The 24,385-nt window shown below is 38.9% G+C and overlaps 1 protein-coding gene across 2 annotated transcripts; it reads left to right on the top strand.

The window, feature by feature from the left end:
• The first annotated feature begins 343 nt into the window (after nucleotides 1-343).
• On the top strand, nucleotides 344-24,385 carry pip4p2 (phosphatidylinositol-4,5-bisphosphate 4-phosphatase 2). 2 transcript variants are annotated; one of them, XM_082185193.1, is made up of 8 exons: nucleotides 344-564; nucleotides 11,136-11,284; nucleotides 14,867-14,973; nucleotides 16,243-16,366; nucleotides 16,957-17,025; nucleotides 18,190-18,242; nucleotides 19,982-20,072; nucleotides 22,192-24,385. In XM_082185193.1, exons 1-8 carry the CDS (start codon nucleotides 459-461, stop codon nucleotides 22,333-22,335), a joined length of 843 nt encoding a protein of 280 aa, XP_082041319.1. In that variant the 5' UTR covers nucleotides 344-458; the 3' UTR covers nucleotides 22,336-24,385. The 2 variants fall into 2 exon arrangements, with proteins under 2 accessions (XP_082041319.1, XP_082041320.1); XM_082185194.1 differs by lacking the exon at nucleotides 16,957-17,025.

Raw genomic sequence — 24,385 nt, 5'->3', positions numbered from 1 at the left:
GTGAGTTGTGGAACTTGTGGTTATTTATTTATTTAGTGATGTGAACTAGAACTAGATCAGCTCTATACCTAGGCCTACTGAACATTTTAAAGGACGCTCCCTAGATGGACAAATTTACTTTTCCTCCTGGCTTGCACATTGAAGGAGTGTGCTAGTACAGAAAATAAACATCTTCTTGATAATAAGCAAATACATCTAGCAAGGTCAAATGAGTAGACTGGGGAAAGACTAGCGCGCAATATTGACATACAGGAGGAGGGGAGATCCCGTCCCGTCCAGCAGTGATTTCTCATCCTCCCCGGCCGCTTACGTCTTTGACTCCGCCTCTCCAGTGTCCCTGCCCCGCGCTCTCTCTCAGTCTCACTGCCCCTCTCCAGAGCAGCGGACGACGGAGCCCTCCACCATTCGTCGCTGCTGCTGCTGCTGTTGTTGTTTTTCTGTGCTGATCTACTGATAGAATGGCTTCCGATGGTATGGATGAACGATCCCCACTGTTGTCTGCACCGAACTCGGGGAATGGCACGCCCACCGCTCCGCCGTACCCGCAGGACCCGAACCCGAGAGGTAAATGTGGATTGTGATTGACGTGGGGGTGCTGAATCATTTAGGGCGTATAGTAGTGAGTGGTGATCTGTAGCAGACTGCAGCCCATTTAATGTGAGACATTGTCCGTAGACAACAAGGAATAACAGCTCAGAGGGTTGTGCCAGAAAAACGGGCCTCAGTCTTCCAGTATTCCCATCGTAGAATCATTTGATGGGTACTGAATGTTGCATTCCTGGACAAGGGCATATTGTGTCGAAATTTATGCTATTAGTTAGTAAACAACCTGCTTTATATGTTATTAAACTATTAACATTTGCAAATTTGTATTGATATTTCGAGGTGGCTGCATTTAAGATGAGGCTATTGACATTTAGCTTGCTAGAGATGTTTTGCTTCATTCATACACCATCAGTACCAGTTCTCATTGTCTTAAAGGCCCAGACCAAATGATATGAGGTCTATAAGCATATTAAACATTATAAGTGACCAAAACTATCCATAAGACACACTGATAAAAGAAACACAAAAAAGGGAGGAGGAAAGATGTGAAGATTTGGTTTGTAGATAGACTATACATAGTGTGCTGTTTTAGTTTTTGAACTGATGTGTTTGTACACATTTCTGTGTAACTTATACAAGTTTCTAAGGAAGCCAATCCTTAGTTTTTTACAATAATGCTGGTAACACTTTATTGTGCTTGTTAAACATGTTACATGTACTTACTATGGATATAACAGTATATACATAATTACAAGCAATCCTAAACCGAAACCAAAACATATTTTGAAAATAAAGGTTCCAAAAGGAGGTTTGTGCAATGATGCCATTAAAGAACCATTTTGTAAAGAATATTTAAATAATCTAAAGATTTTTTTCCCACTATTAAGAACCTTTTGTGCAAGGTTACATTAAAGGTTCTTCATGGAATCATAGATGCGTGTATAGTAAGTGCATGTTGTTAATTAATATTACTCAGTATTTATTTGTGTAATTACACTGTAACAGGGCCACCTTAAAGGGTTAGCTAACCAAAACAATTTAAATGATCCCATAATTTACTCACACTCAAGTCATCCTATATGACTTGCTTCTTTCAGCCAAACACAATGGGAGTTATATTTAAAAATATATATATCCTGGCTCTTCCAAGCTTTATAATAGGAGTGAATATACCTTTTTTTTTTCAAGTCCAAAAAAGTGACCCCTGACCTGACGCATGACGTATTGACTAAAGCGGAAGCGCAGAGGATAGAGCAAAATAAAACACTGTTAATGAATTAGAAGTCTAAAACAATAATTTTTAAAGAGAAATGTCAGAGGAGCTTGAGTTTTTTGCCCAGCCCTATTTGTTCCAACCACACAAGTTTACTCAACCTTTAAAAAAAATTAACCATAATGCTTTGTTATAATATAGACATGCAGGCAGTTCTCCCCAAGTGTGGAATTTTAAATAATTGATTCCTAGACTTTTACTCTCGGTTCCTGTAATCATGAATAATTAGTTGTGTATTTGAATGGTAGGTTGTTATGAGAAACCAAATCAATGCCAAAAGTTGAACAGACAGGTCCACCATTTCCAAGTCTGGATGGATAATCTTTTAGGAAGTGAAGCACATGTGATAGTATATTTTACATAATGGCTCTCAGATTTTATAACCAACTGATAAATAAGACCCCAAAGAATGAACACATTCACGAGTAAATATGGGTGTCAGATTACCAAATGGACCCCTTAAAAAAAATTTCATTATCCGATACCGATAACTTGAAGATACTAACAATCGAAACTAGCTGATACTAACTAATAAAACTGAAGATGATATAATTCTGACATATAGCCTATGTGTTATACGCAAATACAAATTAATTGTAGCAATTCCTCTGAGAAGTAAATTAAATACGATTTTTGTTGATATAGTTATTGGCCCGTTACTCATGATCTCAAAATGACCAAATGTCTAAACGGTCAAGTCTTGAAACCCATTTTTGTAAATCTACCCATACTGCACTTCCTGATTAGCAGAAAAAGATTTACATTTTTACTGTAATGATCCTCTTACACTTCGTCTCATTATTCATAATGGCTTTATTACCGTACCATGATCAGGTGCATGTGGAGGGCATAAACTATGTGTGCTTATGTACTCTAGCATTATTATCTGCCCTAGTATTTCAAACCCCTGGATTACGGTTTCTTTCGCTGTTTTTGACCACAAGCATTTACTCACTGAGTCTATGAGAGGGATTAACTTGGCCTGTTGAGGGAGGGACTGCTGAGTCTGTGCACAACATTGCATAGTGTGCTGAGATTGTTCTTTATTCTGCAGTTGCATTCGGAAGCCAGAGCTACATTTATTGGAAAAACCTGAGTGCATCAAACCCTATAAGTGTAGAACTGTGATAGTTACAGTTTGCAAGCTCTTTACTAATTATCTATGTTGTTAGACATCTGAGTAAGAGTAAAACGAAGGATAATAAATTGCTTTGAGCTTGTCTGCATGATATTCACTAAATGAGTTTTATTTTAGTGATGTGATCAGTCCTCCGAGGTGTGATGCAGAGTCAGAGACGTTCGGATCCATTTGCAGTATTTATTAAGGATAGTCACAACAGGCAGTGGTCAGAGTACAGCGTAAACAATAGCGAAGGTAATCCAAGAACATAAACAATACCAGGCAGAGGTCGGGGCAGGCGGCAGTAATCAGAGTAAACGGTAACAGGCAGAAGATCAGGACAGGCAGCAGGCAAGGAATCGGGAGTCGAAGAACAGTCACAAATCAGTACACGGGGAATCAATAACAGAGAGTAAATGCTTGGAAATGTTAGCCGGGGCAAAACAAGACTTCGCAATGTGTGAGAGTCAGAATGCAGTTTATATGGAGAGGAGAATTGGGAACACCTGTGTGGGTGATTAGTCCTAGGTACGGGGTTTATGGGAAATGAAGTTCAATACTCTGGTGAAGGTGTTCTTTGATGAATGGAGAGAGCCACAGAGGCGCGATCTATGACAGAGCCCCCCTCCTGCGAGCGGCTCCTGAAGCGAGGGCCAGTGCGACGCCGAGGTCTTCCACGGGGTCTGGGGGCAGGTCTCGTAGGGTGGTTCTGATGAAACTCAGTGGTAAGCGCGGGATCCAGTATGTCCTGTGATCTCACCCAGGATATCTCCTCTGGACCATACCCCTCCCAGTCGATCAGGTATTGTAACTCCCTGCCTCGGCGTCTGGAGTCGAGAATCTCCTTTACTCGGTAAGCCTCCTCGCCCTCGATGATGATTGGAGGGGAGCCCTCCTCCGCAGCCTCGTCCTGGTCCCTCTCTCCACTCGGAACACCGGCAGGTTTGAGCAGTGAAACATGAAAAGTGGGAGATATGCGATAAGTAGGAGGTAAGGCTAGACGGTATGACACTGGTGTTATTTGTCTAATAATCTTAAAGGGACCCACGTACCTAGGACTTAGTTTCTTGCTGGGAAGTCGAAGACGGAGGTCTCGGGATGACAGCCACACCCACTGTCCTGGAACGTATTCAGGTCCCCCTCTCCGGTGACGATCCGCCTGTTCTCGGACTCTGCGGACCGCTCTTTGCAGGTGCACGTGAGCATTATTCCAGGTCTCCTCACTTCTTTGAAGCCAAGTGTTAACAGCTGGAAGATCGGTGGGCTCCCCGGACCAGGGAAACAGAGGAGGTTGATACCCAAGCACACATTGGAAGGGAGTGAGGCCAGTAGATGGTTTGCGCAGCGAATTCTGGGCGTACTCGGCCCACATGAGAAAACGGCTCCAGTCCTGCTGGTTCTGATGGCAATAAGTGCGTAGAAAGCGTGTGAGTTCTTGATTCAGCCTCTCTACCTGCCCGTTGGACTGTGGATGATAGCCAGACGTCAAACTGACGTTGATGTTAAGCTGACCACATAATGCCTGCCACACACGAGAGGTGAATTGAGGACCCCGATCGGAGACTATATCCTCAGGTAATCCGTACAGTCTGAAAACTTGTTGCACCAAAGCCTCTGCTGTTTGTAATGCTGTGGGTAGTTTGGTCAGGGGAATGAATCTGCAAGCCTTCGAGAAGCGATCCACCACGGTCAGAATGGTTGTGTAGGTCTGGGAGGGAGGTAGATCGGTTACAAAGTCAATAGCAATGTGAGACCAAGGACGTTGTGGTACAGGTAGTGGCTGGAGTAAACCGGCCGGTCTCTGATGGGATGATTTGACAATGTTGCAAGTTCTGCACTGATGCACAAAGGTGATCACATCGGCTTGAAGCGTAGGCCACCAGAAACGATTCGTAGTTAAATGGGTAGTGGCTGTGATCCCGGGATGTCCAGCACTGGGGTTATTGTGAATCCACTGTAACACTCGTGTGCGGAGACAGGTAGGCACGTAGGTAAGATCTGGAGGGCATTCAGGCGGTGATTGTTCCTCCCCTTGTGCTGAAGAGATCTCAGTCATTATGTCCCACTGGACAGGGGCGAGAATCAGCGTTGCGGGAAGTATGGGATCAGATGTGGGAGGACTGGAGGAGCTATCAAACTGACGTGACAGTGCATCGGCCTTGACGTTCTTAGAGCCTGGGCGATATGTTACCTTGAAGTTGAATCTGGTGAAGAAGAGGGACCACCTTGCCTGTCTGGGGTTCAGTCTCTTGGCAGCCTGGATGTACTCCAAATTACGGTGGTCAGTAAGCACCGTAAAAGGCAGATGAGCTCCCTCCAACCAATGCCGCCATTCCTCGAATGCTGTCTTCATCGCCAAGAGTTCTCTGTCACCCACGTCGTAGTTTCGCTCTGCTGGGGTAAGTTTGCGGGAATAGTAGGCACATGGGAATAACTTTGCTGGATTACCTTGTCGTTGTGACAGTATAGCCCCGACTCCTGTATTGGACGCATCCACCTCCACAATAAACTCCCGCTCGGGATCTGGATGGTGTAAAATGGGAGCTGTGGTGAACCTCTCCTTGAGTCGTTGAAATGCTGTGATACACTCAGATGACCATTTTAACTGCCGACCTCCGCCCTGAAGTAGAGAGGTGAGGGGTGCTGCCGTGATGCTGAAGTTTCTGATGAATCGACGATAGAAGTTGGCGAAACCCAGGAAACGTTGTAACTCCTTCACAGTGGTAGGCTGAGGCCAATTTACAACTGCCCGTACCTTGCCGTTATCCATGGTCACCCCCTCAGCACTGATGATGTAACCCAAGAAAGCGACCTGCGTTTGATGAAACTCACATTTCTGTATTTTGGCATACAACTGGTTCTCAATGAGACGTTGCAGAACTGCTCTGACATCTTTCACGTGCTTCTCGAAAGTCTCTGAATAAATGAGGATATCATCAATGTAGACAATAACGTTCTGATTGAGCATGTCTCGGAAGACCTCGTTGACAAAGGATTGGAATACAGAAGGACTGTTGGCGAGCCCGAACGGCATAACGTGATATTCATAGTGCCCGGTTGTGGTTGAGAAAGCTGTTTTCCACTCATCTCCCTCTCTGATTCGAATGAGATTGTAGGCGTTTCGTAAATCCAACTTAGTGAAGTACCTCGCGGTACGGAGCTGTTCGAGGGCTGCTGGAACTAAAGGTAGTGGATAGCGAAACTTAACTGTGATCTCGTTGAGACTGCGGTAATCGATACAAGGACGCAGCCCTCCATCCTTTTTCTTCACGAAGAAGAATCCAGCTGAAGCAGGGGAAGTGGATGGCTTTATGAATCCCCTAGAGAGCTGTTCCTCAATGTAAGCTTTCATGGCTTCGGATTCCGGTTGGGAGAGAGGAAAAATTCTTCCTCGTGTGGGCATGGTTCCTGGAATGAGATCAATGGCACAGTCCCCAGACCGATGAGGAGGGAGTTGATTGGCGCGGTTCTCACTGAATGCCAGAGAGAGATCGTGATATTGAACCGGAATCTTCTGAAGATCGGAATTCTCAGAGGGGATGGTGATGGGAGTAAACTTGGTTAGTGTGTGCAAACAGTTCTCTTGACAGGCTGTGGACCACTGGGTTATCTGCCTCTCGGACCATGAAATCGTGGGATTGTGCTTCTCCAACCAAGGTAAACCGAGAATGATGGGATGTCGTGGAGAATCAATGGTGAACAGTTGAATGAGTTCAGAATGAAGAGTGCTTGTACATAAGGTGATTTCTTGAGAGATGTAATGAATCTTGCCGGTACCCAAAGGGCGTCCGTCTAATGCTGCCACTGCCATCCGAGATTCACATGGAAGAAGAGAAAGGCAATGAGTCTTAGCAAAAGTCAGATCAATGAAATTTCCAGCGGCTCCAGAGTCTATTAAAGCGGTGGTATTAACTATTTCTTTGTCAAAACGCAGAGTAACCGCTAGTTCAAAGGGCTTAGAAGAGCAGAGCTGAGAACTCACCGCAGCAGAATCTCGGGGAATTGGGCGGTTAGGACAGGTCGCCCTCATGTGGCCGGATTGTCCACAGTACAAGCAGAGATGATTGCGCATTCTTCTCTCTCTCTCCGCTGGCGTAAGACGAGTGTAGCCCACCTGCATGGGTTCAGATTCCTGGTTGGTGGATAGCTGTTCGTGAAATCGAGGCATTTGTGGCACTCGCCGAGCTCGCATCAGATTGTCAAGACGAATGGCCAGATCCATGAGCTGACTAAGTGATTTCCCCTCATCCCGACATGCCAGTTCCCCCTGCAGGTTAGAATTGAGACCCTTGCGATACAGTAACTTCAGCGGGTCATCCTTCCATCCAGTTTGTGCGGCTAGGGTGCGGAACGAGAGGGTGTAATCGGCGGCCGATGATCCGCCCTGACGCAGGGACAGTAGGAGTTCACCCGGATCTTTTCCTCCAGCGGGATGCTCGAATACCTCTCTAAACTGTTGAAGGAAACTGTCATACGAAGGGAATGACAGTTGACCACCCTGCCAACGCGCCGTCGCCCACTCAAGAGCCCTTCCGGTCAGCAAAGAACAGATAAACGAAACTCGACTGTCATCAGTCTGATAAAACTGTGGTTGCTGATTGATGAATAACGAGCATTGCAACAGAAATCCCTTACATAGCGCAGGAGAGCCATCAAACTTATCAGGAAGGGACAATCGAGGATTACTGGATGGGGTACTCACAGACTGGGGTGGCTGAGCAGGAGCGGCCGCTGCCGGGGCTGATGCGGCGGCTTGTGTGGTGAGTGTTTGCATGGATCTGACCAGCTGTTCTGTAAGTGCGGTTAGCTTGACAAGTTGTTGCTGATGGGCAGCCAGCATGGATGCTTGAGATGTTACCTCTGTGGTCAGACGATACATAGCTGCTGGATCCTGTGTTGGCGAAGTCTTCTGTGATGCAGAGTCAGAGACGTTCGGATCCATTTGCAGTATTTATTAAGGATAGTCACAACAGGCAGTGGTCAGAGTACAGCGTAAACAATAGCGAAGGTAATCCAAGAACATAAACAATACCAGGCAGAGGTCGGGGCAGGCGGCAGTAATCAGAGTAAACGGTAACAGGCAGAAGATCAGGACAGGCAGCAGGCAAGGAATCGGGAGTCGAAGAACAGTCACAAATCAGTACACGGGGAATCAATAACAGAGAGTAAATGCTTGGAAATGTTAGCCGGGGCAAAACAAGACTTCGCAATGTGTGAGAGTCAGAATGCAGTTTATATGGAGAGGAGAATTGGGAACACCTGTGTGGGTGATTAGTCCTAGGTACGGGGTTTATGGGAAATGAAGTTCAATACTCTGGTGAAGGTGTTCTTTGATGAATGGAGAGAGCCACAGAGGCGCGATCTATGACACGAGGCAAAAACCAGACCAATTATTGCTGTCTGCTCTAGTGATGTCATGTCTAATAGGACTTCGCAACTCGCAAGATAAGCAAATATTAGCTGATTGAAACTCTTGAATGTCTAGTAGATTAGGGATGGACATGACGACTAGATCAACCTTGCCTTGTAGGGCTGGGTGATTGAATATTGCAGTATTTATTATAAATGATTTATCTGTGCACATCATAATTTTTTTTAATATGCCCTCATAATCTTTAATTAAAATAACTTCCCCTCCCTCTTGCAGCGACATCACTTCTCTTCTCTGATGATGTGTTTACTGGCGTGAGGGCGGGGCAACCTGTCACTCACATGACATCACAGCAATAGCAAACCACAACCATCCAATCAATTCCCGATGGACAAAATCAAGTCCCGCCCTGCATTTTTTCTTGTTTGAGAAGCCGTTTCACTTGGATATACATCACAATAGGGAAGGAAAGACTAAACTTCCTTTTCATGCTGATTTTAAACATACTGTTTTACCGATATTTGATTTTTTTTTATGTATATCAGTCTATATTGGATATTTAATTGTTCTTGTTCATTTTCTTCTGATGTTACATTTTGATTTTAGAATTTACTATTATTTAACACTCACTTAATGCCACTAAAACCACTAATAATTTGAAAACACTGTTAAATGTAATTTATAGCAAATCCTAAAATAAATATACATTTTTCATACTGTACATTTTGTAATGTTCTGATGCCTAAATACGCGTTTATATTCACATTTAAAATTTCTCGTTGTAGTTTTTAGTGTTTTATTTTTCATTTATTCAGACAATAGTATAGTACAGAATTTTAATATCGACCATCTATCAGTATCAGCCAGAACATATATTATTAATGAGTTAAGAGTTAAAACTGCAAGTTTGCTTGCTTATGGAACTGTACGTTCAGTAAACACATTCACTATTGTCAATGCATGCTAATCTCCCCTACACATGGGACGCTCGACGTCTCTCTAATTTTTCAACATGATAGTAAGACGGACAGAGAGGGAGTTGCAACAACAGCTGGCCGCAGGCTCCAGGGTTGGGAAAAAGCTCTCATCTTACAAACAGTGCAGGCTGGTGTCAGAGAAATGAGACCTGTGCTTTCCATCTGCCCCTGGAGAGATGGTATATGCTATATTGAGGCATAAAGGAAATGTGCTTAGTCACCATGAAATCAAAATTGACAATTCTGTTTTTATTTTATTTTTATGAATTATTGCTGTATTTATCTATGCACAACATTATTTACACAGGTTCTTACAGAGGTTCTGCTCTTTCTTTTGATATATTGACTTTAAATATTCATACATCAAAATATTCGGGGGGCCATGAAAGTTTTATGAATATGATCAAAAATATTGGCTCTGGATGGCAACTTATATTAAAACACCGGCTGCGAAAGAGTTACTCAAAATAACTTCCCCTTAATAATAATGTCCCCCAAGGTTATTTCTTCTCTCTTCTGATGATGTGTTTTCTGGCGTGAGGGTGGGATCAACCTGTCACTCACATGACATCACAGCAATAGCAAACCATAACCATCCAATCAATTCAGATGGACAAAATCAAGTCCCGCCCTGCATTTTTTCTTGTTCGAGAAGCCATTTCACTCAAATATACGTCACAATAGGGAGGAAAAAACGATCACAACATCCATTTCATGCCGACTTTAAAGCTCCATTAATGCATTCCAAACTCGTGAGACAGCAGCGACTTTATTTATAGCGAATCATTTTTAAAACAATGCAGATAACTTAATTTTTCTAGTTTTAAAGGCTAACAACAACATTTTAACGTTTTTACATTGGCTACAATCACACTTCTTGGAAACACTATGTGTTTTTGGTATCCTGTAGCAGCACATAGAGAGATGGATGTACCCCGACAGCTGAGTGAAATCATGGGGCCAGAGCTGCTGTCAGTTGTTTTTGCTGTGGTGTCACATGTTCAATATGGCTGCAGTATGACTTTGTTGTTGCCAGTGTGATCTCAGAATGACAAGTGACAGACAGCAGGAGGAACATATCTTAATTTCACCAAGAATAAGCAGTGGGGAATGTCGTGGCTGAGCCCTGGATTTCAGTAATACTGAAGACAAGGGGAGACTGAAGGCAGGGTTTGGCTGATCGCCCAGATATTGTACAATGGATGTGAGAGAATAATTGAAAGTGTGAGTAGGATGCACTTATTGCTGAACGCAATGAATCTGCATTTCTGTGTCCTTTAGATGGGATTTCAAGCGAGACACATTTATAATATAAATATTACATCAGTGGATTCTGAGCACCAACAAGAAAGACATGAAGGCCTGTCCATTAATTCATTTCAAGGTTCTATTATTCAGCAAAATGATTATCACTGCTTATTACACTGGAATACTTGATTCTGATTGGTCAATCGTGGCATTTCATAGTCAAATGTTTTTGTATAATGTAATTTCATGCCCATATATTTACATATTTGGTAATAACCATGTAAAAATGAGGAATAATACATGGAATAATGGAACTGAGCTGGTCATTATGGCAAAATAAATAAACCTCTTAAGGGTGATGCAAAACCTGATCACCCTGTCTGGGTTTATTTTGCAATAATGACCGGCTGACTGTACATTACCAAACCGATAATATCGCATTTTAGTCTTTGCAGTATCTTGCAACAAGTTGGTAGGGTCAGTTATGCAGACTAACTGATACTAAGTGATACCAACTGATTAACATACAGTACCATCAATAGTCATGCACACTGAGTGACTGATTTTAAAGACTGCATGCTGGTTTCTCTCCCTCTGCAGCCGAATTACCTCCACCCTACACAGCCATTGCCAGTCCAGATGCAGGGGGAGTGCCGGTCATCAATTGTCGAGTGTGCCAGTCTCTTATAACTCTGGATGGCAAACTCCATCAGCATGTGGTGAAGTGCACCGTCTGCAGTGAAGCCACGGTAAGAGACCCCCAAATGCAATTGAGCTTAGTCATGCATAGCTTTAGTCCGGAAAATGGTATGTATATTAAAGAACCATTTGGTAGTGCCTATTTATGGATTATCCAGTCAATTAAATATTTTACTAATGGAATGTATGTCAGAGTTATGCTTTGGTTCTGTTTAGTTTTAATGTTTTTTGGTGTCGTTTTTCCTGTACTCGTTTTGCCTGTGTTCCTTGCTCATTAGTTTCCATAGTTTCTAATTAATCCCACACCTGTTTCTGTTCTATTTCATTAGCTATCCCTGGTATTTAAGCCCTTAGTTTCCTCTGGTAATGTGTATTTCTTTCTCCTAGCATATTCTCTTTGTTTAATAAATAGTATTTTGATTCATCTTTGAGCATGTAGTTTTGTCGTCTGCCACTTTAAATGATCAAGGTTTAAAGTAGAATGGATTCTGATTGGCTGCCAATGTTTTTATCATTCATGAGCTGGCAAATTATTTCCGTCCACCCAAAGCGTTTTTTTTTCCAATTGCTTTTAATTGGAGCGCCTTGTTCTCTTAAAACGCCAGCAGCGTGACGATGGTTTTTCCCTGCATCAAACATTATTTGTGGCGCCTCCCATCCAATAATCGCAAAGAGCTTTGTGCTGTTACTTCTAATAAGAAACAAAGTCTCAGGTTTAAAATTCTGTATATTTTATCACAAAATTCAAACAATAAATGCCGTTTTGAACCTCTTAAATGCGACATGACAGATCACTGTAGCGCCTCAGTTCAAGCGGCAGCGCTTAGCGCAAATCTTTTCTTCCACTTTAATATAAATTATATCTAGAAAAACGTGCATGAATACCAGAATGTATGTTGAAAGATACAGTACAACTTACCCAAATCTGTATCATGACTCATGTAATAAGTCTGTTTCAACCACGGAAAGACGTCAATAAAACAGCTTGTGAACAATATCACTTAATGTTGCATTTACCTCAGAAAAGTTATCCAGTGTTCACAGTTCATTAGTTAGCTATAAAAAACTCTAGAGAAGAGCTTATTTACTTTTAATTATATATGTATGTTTGAATAAGTTAGCCATAAAGTGTTTATGAAAACTACCTTATGTGTAACTGAGTTGTATACAAACATTTCAGCTTTTATTTGAGTGGAAATATTATATCTGGAAATAAATAGCAGTTGTATATAAGCTCTGTTGTTATTATAGTGTAATATTATAGTGTACCAAATTAGAGGGTTCCTGCAGCGTTATTTGGGAGAGATTAATTTTCCTTAAGAAAAATCAAGCTATCGGTATCAACATCGGCCGATGTCATTCCGAATAATCGGCTATCGGAATCAGCGAAGAAATTTAGTATCGGTTCATCTCTAGTAATTATACATTTGTTACAGTGTATTAAGTGTAATAATACATTTGTTACAGTGTAATTATACATTTAATACAGTGTAATAAAACATTTGTTACATTTTAATAATACTTTTGTTACAGTATAATGATAGGGTTGTAACATTATAATTATACATTTGTTACTGTGTAATTATATTTTTACAGCGTAATTATACATTTAATAATACTTTTGTTACAGTATAATTATAGGGTTATAACTTTGTAATTATACATTTGTTACAGTGCAATTATACATTTATTACAGTATATTATAGGATTATTATATTTTAATAACACTTTTGTCACAGTGTAATTATACATTTATTATAGTCTAACTATACATTTATTACATTGTAATAATACATTTGTTACAGTGTAATACATTTATTACAATGAATGAATGAATGAATGAATGAGGTATTTATATAGCGCTTTCATATGTACTACTGTACACCCAAAGCGCTTTACAATCATATCAGGGGATCTCTCCTCAACCACCTACATTATTACTACAATGTAATAATACTTTAACACATTGTAATTATATGTTTGTAACATTGTAATTATACATGTATTACAGTGTAATAATTCATGTCAATATATTGCAATACAAAAGGCAACAATGTGTTTCATGAATAGTGACAACCTGTATTGTGTATAGTTCACCCAAAATGAAAATGAATGTGTGAGAAATAAAGAGTTTTAGGGTGAGTACTACATTAAACTTCTAAAAAATAATGTTGAATATAATGCATTATAATGCAATGGGGGAATATTTGTGTCCTGGTAAAGCCAAATGTCTTATGTTACCAGTAACATGTTATGCGCTATCATGGAGAGGATCCTGCGACCTTTCACCACTGATGTCTTCCATGGAAATCCAGGCCCTTTTATTCTCCAATGCATTATTTTTTCTCAGAATGTACCAAACTGTTCATTTGGCCACTCCTAATATTCTTGCTATCTCGCTGATGGACTTGCATGGAGAACTCCTTTAACCACATGATTTGGGTTCACAGCTTTCAAATGCAAATGCAATATTTAGGGTACGTTTACACGATAACGATGTACTAAAAACAGATTGCATGGGTGAGTCGCGTTTCCACTGTCCACTGTTTCCACTGGGCTTGATCGGGCCTCGCCGGGGCTTCCTCGGGGCCAACGTCCAGGGTTTTCTGGCCCGCCGAATACCTTGGTCCAAGGAGGGCCAGCTCGGGCTAGAGGAGTGGTTACGAACAGAAGCAGAGTTTACCTGAGTCTGGAGACGCAGCGCCGGATGATTCCATATACCAGCTAACATCAGCATTAAGACTTTCAACATCATTTTAGCTCAAAACTCACATTCATGTTTGAATACCTTCTGTTTGTGATCTGATGTGGATTTTGATCACTATATAAGGCAAAAAATATTAATATGCGATGCAAAAGACTGCGCGCTAACCATTACCATAGTAAACATGGTAAAGATGACCGCTTGAAGAAATCAGACAAATCATAAAGGCTATCACAACCATGTTTTTATTTTATCTGTCAGTATGTCTCGTCTCTTTATTTCAGACTGTCTGATAGCCTATGCATATTTAGCTCCGCATAGCCGATCATAAAATAAAGCAACTGTTTAATTACATTTCATAAAGGCTACATATTAAAGAGCTGTAATTCCTAAACCCTTCCTCCAATTTGAATGTGAGAATGCCCTCAAATTAAAGCTGAGAGTGTGCACTTCAGGCCCATATTAATAATTATAACTGTCACTTGAAAGTGTGTTGGTATACAGCTAAAATAACAAAAAATTGTGCCTGTGTCCAAATATATATGGACCTAACTGTACATGTTGGATTACACCTTCAGCTTGTTTGGTTCAGAATCAGACTTTTCATAAATTCCTATGCAGACCTGACCTTGATAAAAGGTATGAGTGAAAGGTGGCTCCGTCTAGATTCATTAAGGCAGACTTTGAATAGTCCCTATTATAAAATAATTAGTCAACATATAAAGACTTGTTGGTTTCTTACAAAGAATGCTTAAACAAGAGCATTTGAGGGTATGTAAGGTAAAGTAATGCTTATTCATAAACCTAAAAAGGAGATTAACTATATTAAACCATTATACAATATTAGAATTATATTACATTTGATTGTTTTATCTTGCATATTGCGTGGTCCCTTTTGAAACATGATGTATCTGTTTTTTTTTAACAGCCTATAAAAAATCCACCAACAGGAAAGAAATATGTTAGATGTCCTTGCAACTGCCTGCTAATCTGTAAAGACACGTCTAGGAGGATAGGATGCCCTCGGCCCAACTGGTAAGTGTTAAAGACACACTTTAGAGCGTCATTTAGTAGGTATGTGTTATGGGATCTGCAACAGTATTACCACAGACATGTATCACCATAAATGCTCAAACAAGCACTGTATGGCTAGGGGATTTGTACTTGGTAATGTCAAAACATTTCACATGCTTTTAGAAAGCGGTCTGAACATTTGTAGTGAAAGACAAGCTGTGAGAATTGTAAGAAGTCACTGTTTGTTTAACCGGTAACACTTAAGAATACATTAGTTAATGCATTAAGTAATTTTACCTAATGAGCAAAACATTTGTTACAGTATCTGTTAATCTTTGTTAACGTTATTTTATAAAAATACAACTGTTCATTGTTAGTTCATGTCAGCTCAGGTCCATTAATAATGTTAAGAGATTCAACTTTTGATTTTAATAATGTATTATTAAATATTGTAATGAACATTAACTAATATTAATAAATGCTTTAGAAGGATTTTTAGAAGTAAACTAATTATTTAGTTAACAAATTAAACCTTATTGTGAAGTGTTTATGGCTCATATAGAATGATATAGAGAATATGGAGATCATACTCGAGGAGCAAAACAAATAGTATTTCTATGGCCTAAAAGTTAGATGAGACACTGACAGCTTGTAATGTAAATCAACCATATCTTTATAACAGTATAGTAGATTACTTATATAAAATGCATATAAATATCAGTTGTCACTCTAATAATATGTTAAATGATTGTAGTTTTTTGATCAAAGCTCTGTAGTTTTTAATGTGGAGGGTAAAATATATAATGCAATGCAATACAATCATAATTACTGAGAGATGTACAAATAAATGTTCCTAAAAAACTCAAATATTAAAAATGATATACTCAAATTTTAGCATGATTTATAATGGATGGATAATCAAGTAAACCTAAGTTTCTTCAGTTCAGTAAGTGTTCATCTTGAAATATTACTAACAATATAAAAGTTATTCTTATGTTTATTTCATAAGTATGGTTAAAGATTTCACAATAAAAAGACACACGCACCACAACCTGAAGGAGGATTTCTTCAGAATTATACTAAATAGCATTTTACTTGTTGAAAAAGGATAAACTATCAAACAGAAAGCTTGTACAACAGGTTTTTCAGTTTTGATCATGTGGATTTAGAGGCCTTACACATGTGCATAGCATATATGATACAGTAGGCTTCATAGGGTTAATATTAACTCACAATTCTTTACAAATCTGTAGAAAGTGAAAAACTGACATTGTTTTTCTGGGCCCCCAGCAGACGGATCATCAACCTGAGCCCTGTGATGGTGATCCCAGAGGAGCAGCCCGCCCAGCCAGCTCTACCAGTCCAGCCTGAGGGCATGCGTGTGGTCTGCGGCCACTGCGGAAACACATTCCTTGTACGGTCATACATCTTTACATTAAAATCACTGACCTTTCTGACCTACAGTAATGTTTCTTGAAAGCAGAGAAGATCTGCGAATGCATTTACACTACCATTCAAAAGTTTGGGGTCAGTAAGATTGTTTATGTTTTTGAAAGAAGAGTCTTATGTTCAACGAGGCTGCATGATAAAACATCAAAATATTACTACAATTTAAAATAATTGTGTTCTGTTTTAATCTATTTTCAAACTAAATTTATTCCTGTGATGCAAAGCTGAATTTTCAGCATCATTACTCCAGTCTTCAGTGTCACATGATCCTTTCGAAATCATTCTAATTTATTCACATTTTGTGGAAACTATGATACACGGGACACTTTTCGGGATTCTTTGATGAATAAGAAGGCTCAAAAGAACAGCATTTATTTAAAATTGTTTGTAACATTATAAATGTCAATACTGTGATTTTTAAGTTATTGAATCCTTGCTGAATCAAAATATTAATTTCGTAAAAAAATTTTTTACTGACCCCAAACTTTTGAATGGTAGTGTTGAGTTTTACTAGTGCACATGTTCTTAGTGTCCTGTGATGCCCCTGCTGTATAGGGCAGCGATGATGAGTGGTCCCAGTCTTCCTCAGGCCTGGCTATTCGCGGCCCCTCTGATCTTTTCAAGGTCCTAATACACTGCCACCTTCTCAGTCGGTGGAACTAACTAAATAACAAACTAATTAGAAATAATGATAACAAAAAAACAAAAACAAAAAAAATCACATTCTTCCAGGGCTCCAGACAGAGATTAAAATGTTTGCAAATGTGACTAATAATTAAATATATCATTTATAATTAAAATTTGTAATTATAAATTATAGTCACATATAGGAAACCTTTACATGCATCTATATGCAGTTTTTTCAGATAGTTTAGTCAACCCAACAAAAAACGGTGCAAGTCATGATGTTTTTGTAAAAATTAACCAATTCCTATGACCATTGCCATTTAAACAAATTCGCAATCATATCAGATTGGAATAAATTATACTAAATACAACAACACCTCATTTACATAACTTCCCAGACAGCAACATAGTGTCGGCCCAGATCCGGCCCACATCTGGCCCGGATCTGGGCCGACACTTTGTTGCTGTCTGGGTTAAAGGGATAGTTCACTCCAAAAATTTAAATCCAGTCATCATTTACTCACCCTCATTTTGTTCCAAACCTGTATGAGTTTCTTTCTTCTGTTGAACACAAAACAAGATATTTTGAAGAATGTCTTTAACCAAACCACTGACTGGTCAAAACTAAAGTAAGAATCTATGCACTCAATGAACTTAACTTCTGAACAATCATCTGTATTAAGCAAATCTGTAATTTGTCAACTAAAAAAAGTCATTTGGTCCTAAATGTTTCATTTTAGTAATTTTTTGTCTGTAGCCCTGTGACTCAAATGAACATAACTCCTTGTGGCCTACAGAGGCAAGATGCAGGAACTGAAACATTAGTTTTATTATAAGATCTTCTGTTATAACCTTAAAGAATTCTTCCCTTTTTCAGGATTCAATTGCCTTTTGCCTTTGTACGGGGTTAAATCCACTAATTCTCCTAATTTATTCCTGTATACATCTCAATTTATTCATTGAAATCATCTCCAAAAAAATAAAATATTTGTTTGAATCATTTATCAGTACCCATTTGAACTAATATTTGAATGTCATGCACTGACCCCTGGAATCAAGTCTGGTGTAGTAGATTATTAAATGAATTGATTTGTGCTGCTTTACCATGCTGTGTGTTTACTGAAGAAATAACTTTCTTCTTAACTTCCCTTGTTTTTGCAGTGGATGGAGCTCCGGTTCAACACACTGGCCAAGTGCCCACATTGCAAAAAAATGTGAGTTGCCATCATTTTTCATATTCTTTGTACGTCAAAAATGCGATGTCTGTGGCAATACTCCACCGATGATGTGCCGTTCTCAGGAGAAATGTCATAAATCTCAATGTGCGATGTGTGCGACTAGCCGGAGGTCAGGCTTGAGTTTGCACTGGCCAGTTTGTAGAAACTGAAAGTAAATAAACCCTTGTGAGTTCCAGTTAGAGAGGGAGGCGATGTGATGCCAGTCTGCCAGTCACTTGAGAGAGCGAGCGCATCATGCTGACATACTGAAACATGAGCCCTGCGCGCTAGTGACGCTGCGAGGGAGAGTTATGACAACAGATGTTGCAGCACACATGAATGGAGCCCGAGTGCCCACAGAATCCCAAAGCAAATAAGACTTCCACTCGAATGCAGAGCGTTTGAAGTGACAGAGGAGGAGATGCGAGCAGAAGAAGGAGAGGAATTAAGCACCTTAAGCTATCTGATTCATTGTGATTCCAGAAGAATGTTTGAAAATCCCATCACATGAGAGGCATGTGAAGAGTCATGGTCAGACTTAATGGGACTCAAACAGGAAAAAGAGCAGACCATGTGACTCAGTGACGCAGTTCTCTTTTGACTACAAGCGTTTGTTGGGCTGCTTTAACAAGATCAATCTTACATCTGAAAGGCCTTGTACACTGAATAAAATAAACTTTGGACCAGCAGCCGAATTTATCAGTTTTCCTCAAATGTGGCCCTGGACCACAAAACCATTCACATGGGTAATTTTTTTTTTATTTAGATTTATACATCATCTGAAAGCTGAATAAATAAGCTTTTCATTGATGTATGGTTTGTTAGGATAGGACAATATTTGGTCGAGATACAACTATGAAAATGGAATGAAAATGGAATGAAAATGGAATGAAAATGGAATGAAAATGGAATGAAATGAAAATCTGGAATCTGAGGGAGCAAAAAAATCTAAACATTGAGAAAATCGCCTTTAAAGTTGTCCATTTATGTTCGCGATTATGCTGCATTCACTCACAAAAATAAATGTTTTATATATTTACGGTAGGAAATTAAAAAAATATCTTCATGGAACATGATCTTTACTTAATATCCTAATGATTTTTGGCATAAAAGAAAAATCGATAATTTTGACCCATACAATGTATTGTTGGCTATTGCCACAAATAAACCCGTGCGACTCGTGACTGGGTTTGGGATCCAGGGTCAAAAATTATATTTATAGTTTGGTTCAACCCTCAAATTTTGATTTATTGCTAATTAAAATACTTGTTTTCCTAAAAAGTAAAAAGATTATTTACTATAAAGACCATACAATATAGGTCAATATCATTTTGGGTTTTTTTGCACCTTCATTTCACAAAAGTTAAATTAGCTATAATATGAAAGCAGAATTTTCCACTTAAGATAAAACTTAAGCATTTTTCTATGGGGAGTGTTACTTGCTTTTAGACAAACTGAACAAAACCACAATTAGACTTTAAATAGATGTCTTTAGCTTCATTTCAGTCTAGTTTGGTTGTTGGCTTTCCTGTGTAACCATTGAATAACTCCTTCCATCCGTCTGTTTTCCAAACTGTTTTTCCATTGGAGGTTCGCAGGCATTGACTAATTCCTGCTGTTAAACCATTATACCTCTGTACTAGGATACAGATTCAGCCCAGTAAAACAGTCGCTTTAGTTTGTGGTCTGTTAAGAGCAGCACTGGTACTAAGCTTGTGTGCTATCTTTGTCTTTAGCTCTTCTGTAGGCAGTGCTCTACCCAGAAGACGCTGCTGTGCCTACATTACTGTAGGAATGATCTGCATTTTCATTGGTATCGGTTTAACGGTGAGTATCGTTCTCTTTTTTGGGGGGGTTTGGGGTCAGTATGTTTTTTAAAGAAATTAATACTTTTATTCAGCAAGGATGCATTCAATTGTTTAAAAGCGACTATAAAGACTTTTATATTACAAAATATTTCTATATCGAACAAATGCTGTTCTTTTTAGCTTTCTATTCATTAAAGGATCCTAAAAAATGAATCATAGTGTCCACAAAAATATTGTGCAACTTTGGGATGTGCTGGAGGAGACTTTACAGACTCTTGCGTTGTCAAATACAAGATCTTGACCAAAAATGTATGCACTTTTTGATGGAAATAAATGTTGTGAATAAGCTGTTGTCAGCCCCTTACTGAAGAAACCTCATTTGGATTCTTTTGAACCAACTAACTACAGGCCTATATCTAAACTGCCTTTTTTATCTAAAATCCTAGAGAGAGTGGTGGCGGGGCAGCTGACTTCATTTCTTGATGGAAATTTTTTTTTGATAAATTTCAGTCAGGTTTTCGCAAATGCCATTCAACTGAGACTGCGCTTCTTAAAGTATCAAATGACATTTTGATGGCTGCTGACTCTGGACAGTACACTGTATTGATTTTACTTGACCTATCGTCTGCATTTGATACATTGGACCATACAGTATTGATGAATCGGCTACGTAATGAAATGGGGTTCTCTGGGTCTGTTCTAAAATGGTTCACCTCTTACTTGAGTGATAGATCATTTTGTGTGTCTATTAATAACATTTTGTCAGAAATGACCCCTCTGTCATATGGAGTTCCTCAGGGTTCGGTTTTAGGTCCTATTTTGTTTTTATTGTATATTAGCCCTCTTGGTGAAATTATTTGTAATTTTAATAATGTGTCTTATCACTTTTATGCTGATGACATTCAGTTGTACTGCTCATTCAAAGAGTCAGAGTTAGGTAAATTAACTGATTTATTGGAATGCCTATCATGCATTAAGACTTGGTTATACAACAATTATTTACAACTGAATATAAAAAAGACTGAAACTTTGATCATTGCTCCAGAACAAAAAATACCCCAAATTAAACAACACCTCTGTTCCTTGGACTCACCCGTCCAGTTGAGCCTAAGAAACCTTGACGTTTTGTTCGACCAATCGTTTTCTTTGGATGGTCATTCTAGACAGTTGGTCAGAAACTGTTTTTATCATTTGAGAAATATCTCTAAACTGAGAACAATATTGCCCAAAGCTACCATGGAGATGATCATTCATGCTTTTATTTCTTCAAGGTTAGATTATTGTAATTCTCTTTTTACTTGTTTTAACAAAGTTTCTCTGAACCGTCTCCAACTGGTGCAAAACGCAGCAGCCAGGCTATTAACAGGAACCAACAGAAGGGCACACATTACTCCGATTTTATTTACTCTCCACTGGCTTCCAGTAAAATTTAGAATTGATTATAAAATTGTTGTTTTAACTTTTAGAGCACTACATCCCCAATATATGGCAGACATGTTGACCCCTTATTCTTCCTTCCGCACTCTTCGTTCCTCAGGTCAAAATCTCCTGATTGTCCCTAAAACTCGCCTTAAAACTCGGGGAGACCGCTCCTTTCAAGCAGTTGCTCCAAAACTGTGGAATGCCCTGCCACTGTCGCTGCGTGTGGCCGATTCTGTTGATTCTTTTAAAAAACAGCTGAAGACACTTCTATTCAGTCAAGCTTTCAGTGACTGAGCTATTATGTTTTATGTTTTGTATGATGTTTCTAAATTGTTAAATTTGTTAACTTGCTATATGTAAAGCACTTTGTGATTTTATCTGTGATAGGTGCTATATAAATAAAGTTTACTTACTTACTTACTTACTTGATGTTATTTCCATTAAGAGGTACATCAGTTTTTTGGTCAAGATCTTCCTGGATACACTTAGATCTGTCGTTTTCTTTAGTAACAGTTTCATTTGAATCACACTTACCTCAGGGTCAGATGATCATTCTCACAGTTTGATTTAAACCACATATTATGTTGCAGTTTCTAAAAGAAGTTACCAGCAACTCGAATTAGCACTTGGCAAGTGTCCACTTTGGACTCTGGATATGAACTATTAAACTATGTTTGTAAGCTCATCACAAATTTCTGGTGTTTTTGTCCTCTCAGGTGGGCACTCAGGACTTCGCCAGGCGTTTCCACGCTACTTATGTGTCCTGGGCCTTCGCATATCTCCTGGGTCTCATCTGTCTGGTACGGGCCTGCTATTGGGGAGCGATTAAAGTCAGCTATCCAGAGAACACCTTCGCATAGACAAGACAAAAACGTCCATCCTTCAAGTCCTTTAGTGTTTGATTTTCTCTTGATCTGAACAGGTTAACCATTGGATGCTTAGTCCTGTTACAAGAATGTTTTCAGATTGAGTTATTGATAGCTCTGATATTTCTCTTACTGATTTGAACCCGCAATATGATGACTTGAGGAATTGAAATCAGTGATTCTAAAACTAGAAAAATAATATGAATAATCCATTCATGGTACACCTCTTGGATTTGTCATGGTGGTGGATATTGAACATATTTTATGTACTGCATTTTGTTACCAACTTGACCAAAAGAGATGATCTTTTATGAACAATTTGCCCATTGCACTACAATTTTATGCAATTCTTCTGTTGTGTTGCTGCTAGTTACCACAGCTGTTGTGAGCTGAGAGATGTTATGTTAAGAAAGCCTGCCAGCTCCCACGGTGGCACTATCCGTCATTCGAAATGTTCAGATATATTTAACTGTTCTTAAAATCCTGTGCCAACATTTTTATTTACTTTTTTTTCAGCGTTTGTTAGGGGATCTTCCTCTGATGAAATTTAGCAGTATTTCCAAACCCATTTTGGCCGCTCAAACTCACTGTGAGCAATAATCATGCATTTCTTGTGGCTTTAAAAACAGCATGTACACAGTCACTGGAACTCTAAAACAAATGTTTCTGGTTCAATACAAGCTTATTCAACAACACTTGTGGCATAATATTGGCTGATTAGCACAAAAATAAATTTGACTTTAGTAAAAACATATCTAGGTTACAATGAGGCACTTACAGTGGAAGGCCAATCTCGAAATATTCAAAAGTCTTTCAAAGTCTTGTGAACAATATGAGATTTTAAGTGTGAAAAAAAATCACTCTACCAATCAAATGTTTGAGGTTGGTGAGAATAAAAAAAAAAATCTTATGCTCACCAAGGCTGCATTTATTTGATCAGAAATACATAGAAAGTGAATATTGTGAAATATTATTTAAATAAAAAATCTAATTTAATATATTTTTAAATGTAATTTATTCATGTGATGGCAAAGCTGAATTTTCAGCATCATTACTCCAAGTTCTCAGTGTCACATGATCCTTAAGAAATCATTCTACTATGCTAATTTGCTGCTCAGTAAACATTTCTTATTATTAGCAATGTTGAAAAAAGTTGTAATAATGTAAAACACTTTACTGTCACTATTGATCAATTCAATGCATCCTCGCTGAATAAACATATTTGACCCCAAACTTTTAAACGGTTCTATAATACTCTTACTGTTACATTTTACAACTTCATTGCCAAGACAATGTAACACCTAAAACTCTAAAACCCTGAAATGACATTAGAAATGATTTAAAAAGCTTTAGAGCTCAAATAATACACAATTTGTAACACAATAATTAATACAAAATGATAAGCTTCACATTTCTACTTTTAATGGCACCATTCCCATTGTAAGTGCCTCACTGTAACCTTTATTTTTGCTTCTTTTTTTTTTAAAGAAAACGAGGGAAGAGTCAAAAATCATCTTTGTAGTAAAAAATATCTTTGTGGTTATCAACATTACACCACAAATGCAAAGACTGCATTGTGTTAAGATTGATCTTAACTTGTATTGAACCCAGAATATTCCTTTCATTTCACTGATTGATCGGAAATAATGACACTTGGTGAATGGGAAAAGACGTGCATGATTTTAATTTGATTCTTTTGTACTCAGAAGCAGTGTTTTATTAGTCTGTTACTGACAGGGCACAGTGGAAGTGTTACGCCATGTGTCTAGTGCTCTTTCCTGTGTGTAGAATGTAAACTGCTACCCGCCTAATTCCACAACTCAGTACAACCTTGCTAGTATTGCTGTAGCTTACATTTACAGTACTTCTGTATTTTGTCAAGACAAATGGAGATAACTACTATCTAAACTTGTTCTGAATGTGACAAGCCAGTGAAGTCCTTGTACATAGGAAACTGAGCACACAAAGTCTGTAGTTCAAGTTGGAATATGGCTTGGGTCTTTTTAAAACAATAATTTCTCAATAAAACAGAAAAATATTCCTT

Source organism: Leuciscus leuciscus (assembly GCF_965113295.1).
Source record: "Leuciscus leuciscus genome assembly, chromosome: 12".
Classification (NCBI taxonomy): Eukaryota; Metazoa; Chordata; class Actinopteri; order Cypriniformes; family Leuciscidae; genus Leuciscus; species Leuciscus leuciscus.
This window is presented reverse-complemented; position numbering and strand designations above follow the sequence as displayed.

Excerpts from the sequence above, each read along its gene's own strand:
- pip4p2 (XM_082185193.1), top strand. The coding sequence starts at position 459 with ATGGCTTCCGATGGTATGGATGAACGATCCCCACTGTTGTCTGCACCG. Across the intron at positions 14,974-16,242 it reads GGATGCCCTCGGCCCAACTG|CAGACGGATCATCAACCTGA; the intron begins GTAAGTGTTAAA and ends CTGGGCCCCCAG. Across the intron at positions 17,026-18,189 it reads GCCCCTCTGATCTTTTCAAG|TGGATGGAGCTCCGGTTCAA; the intron begins GTCCTAATACAC and ends TTGTTTTTGCAG.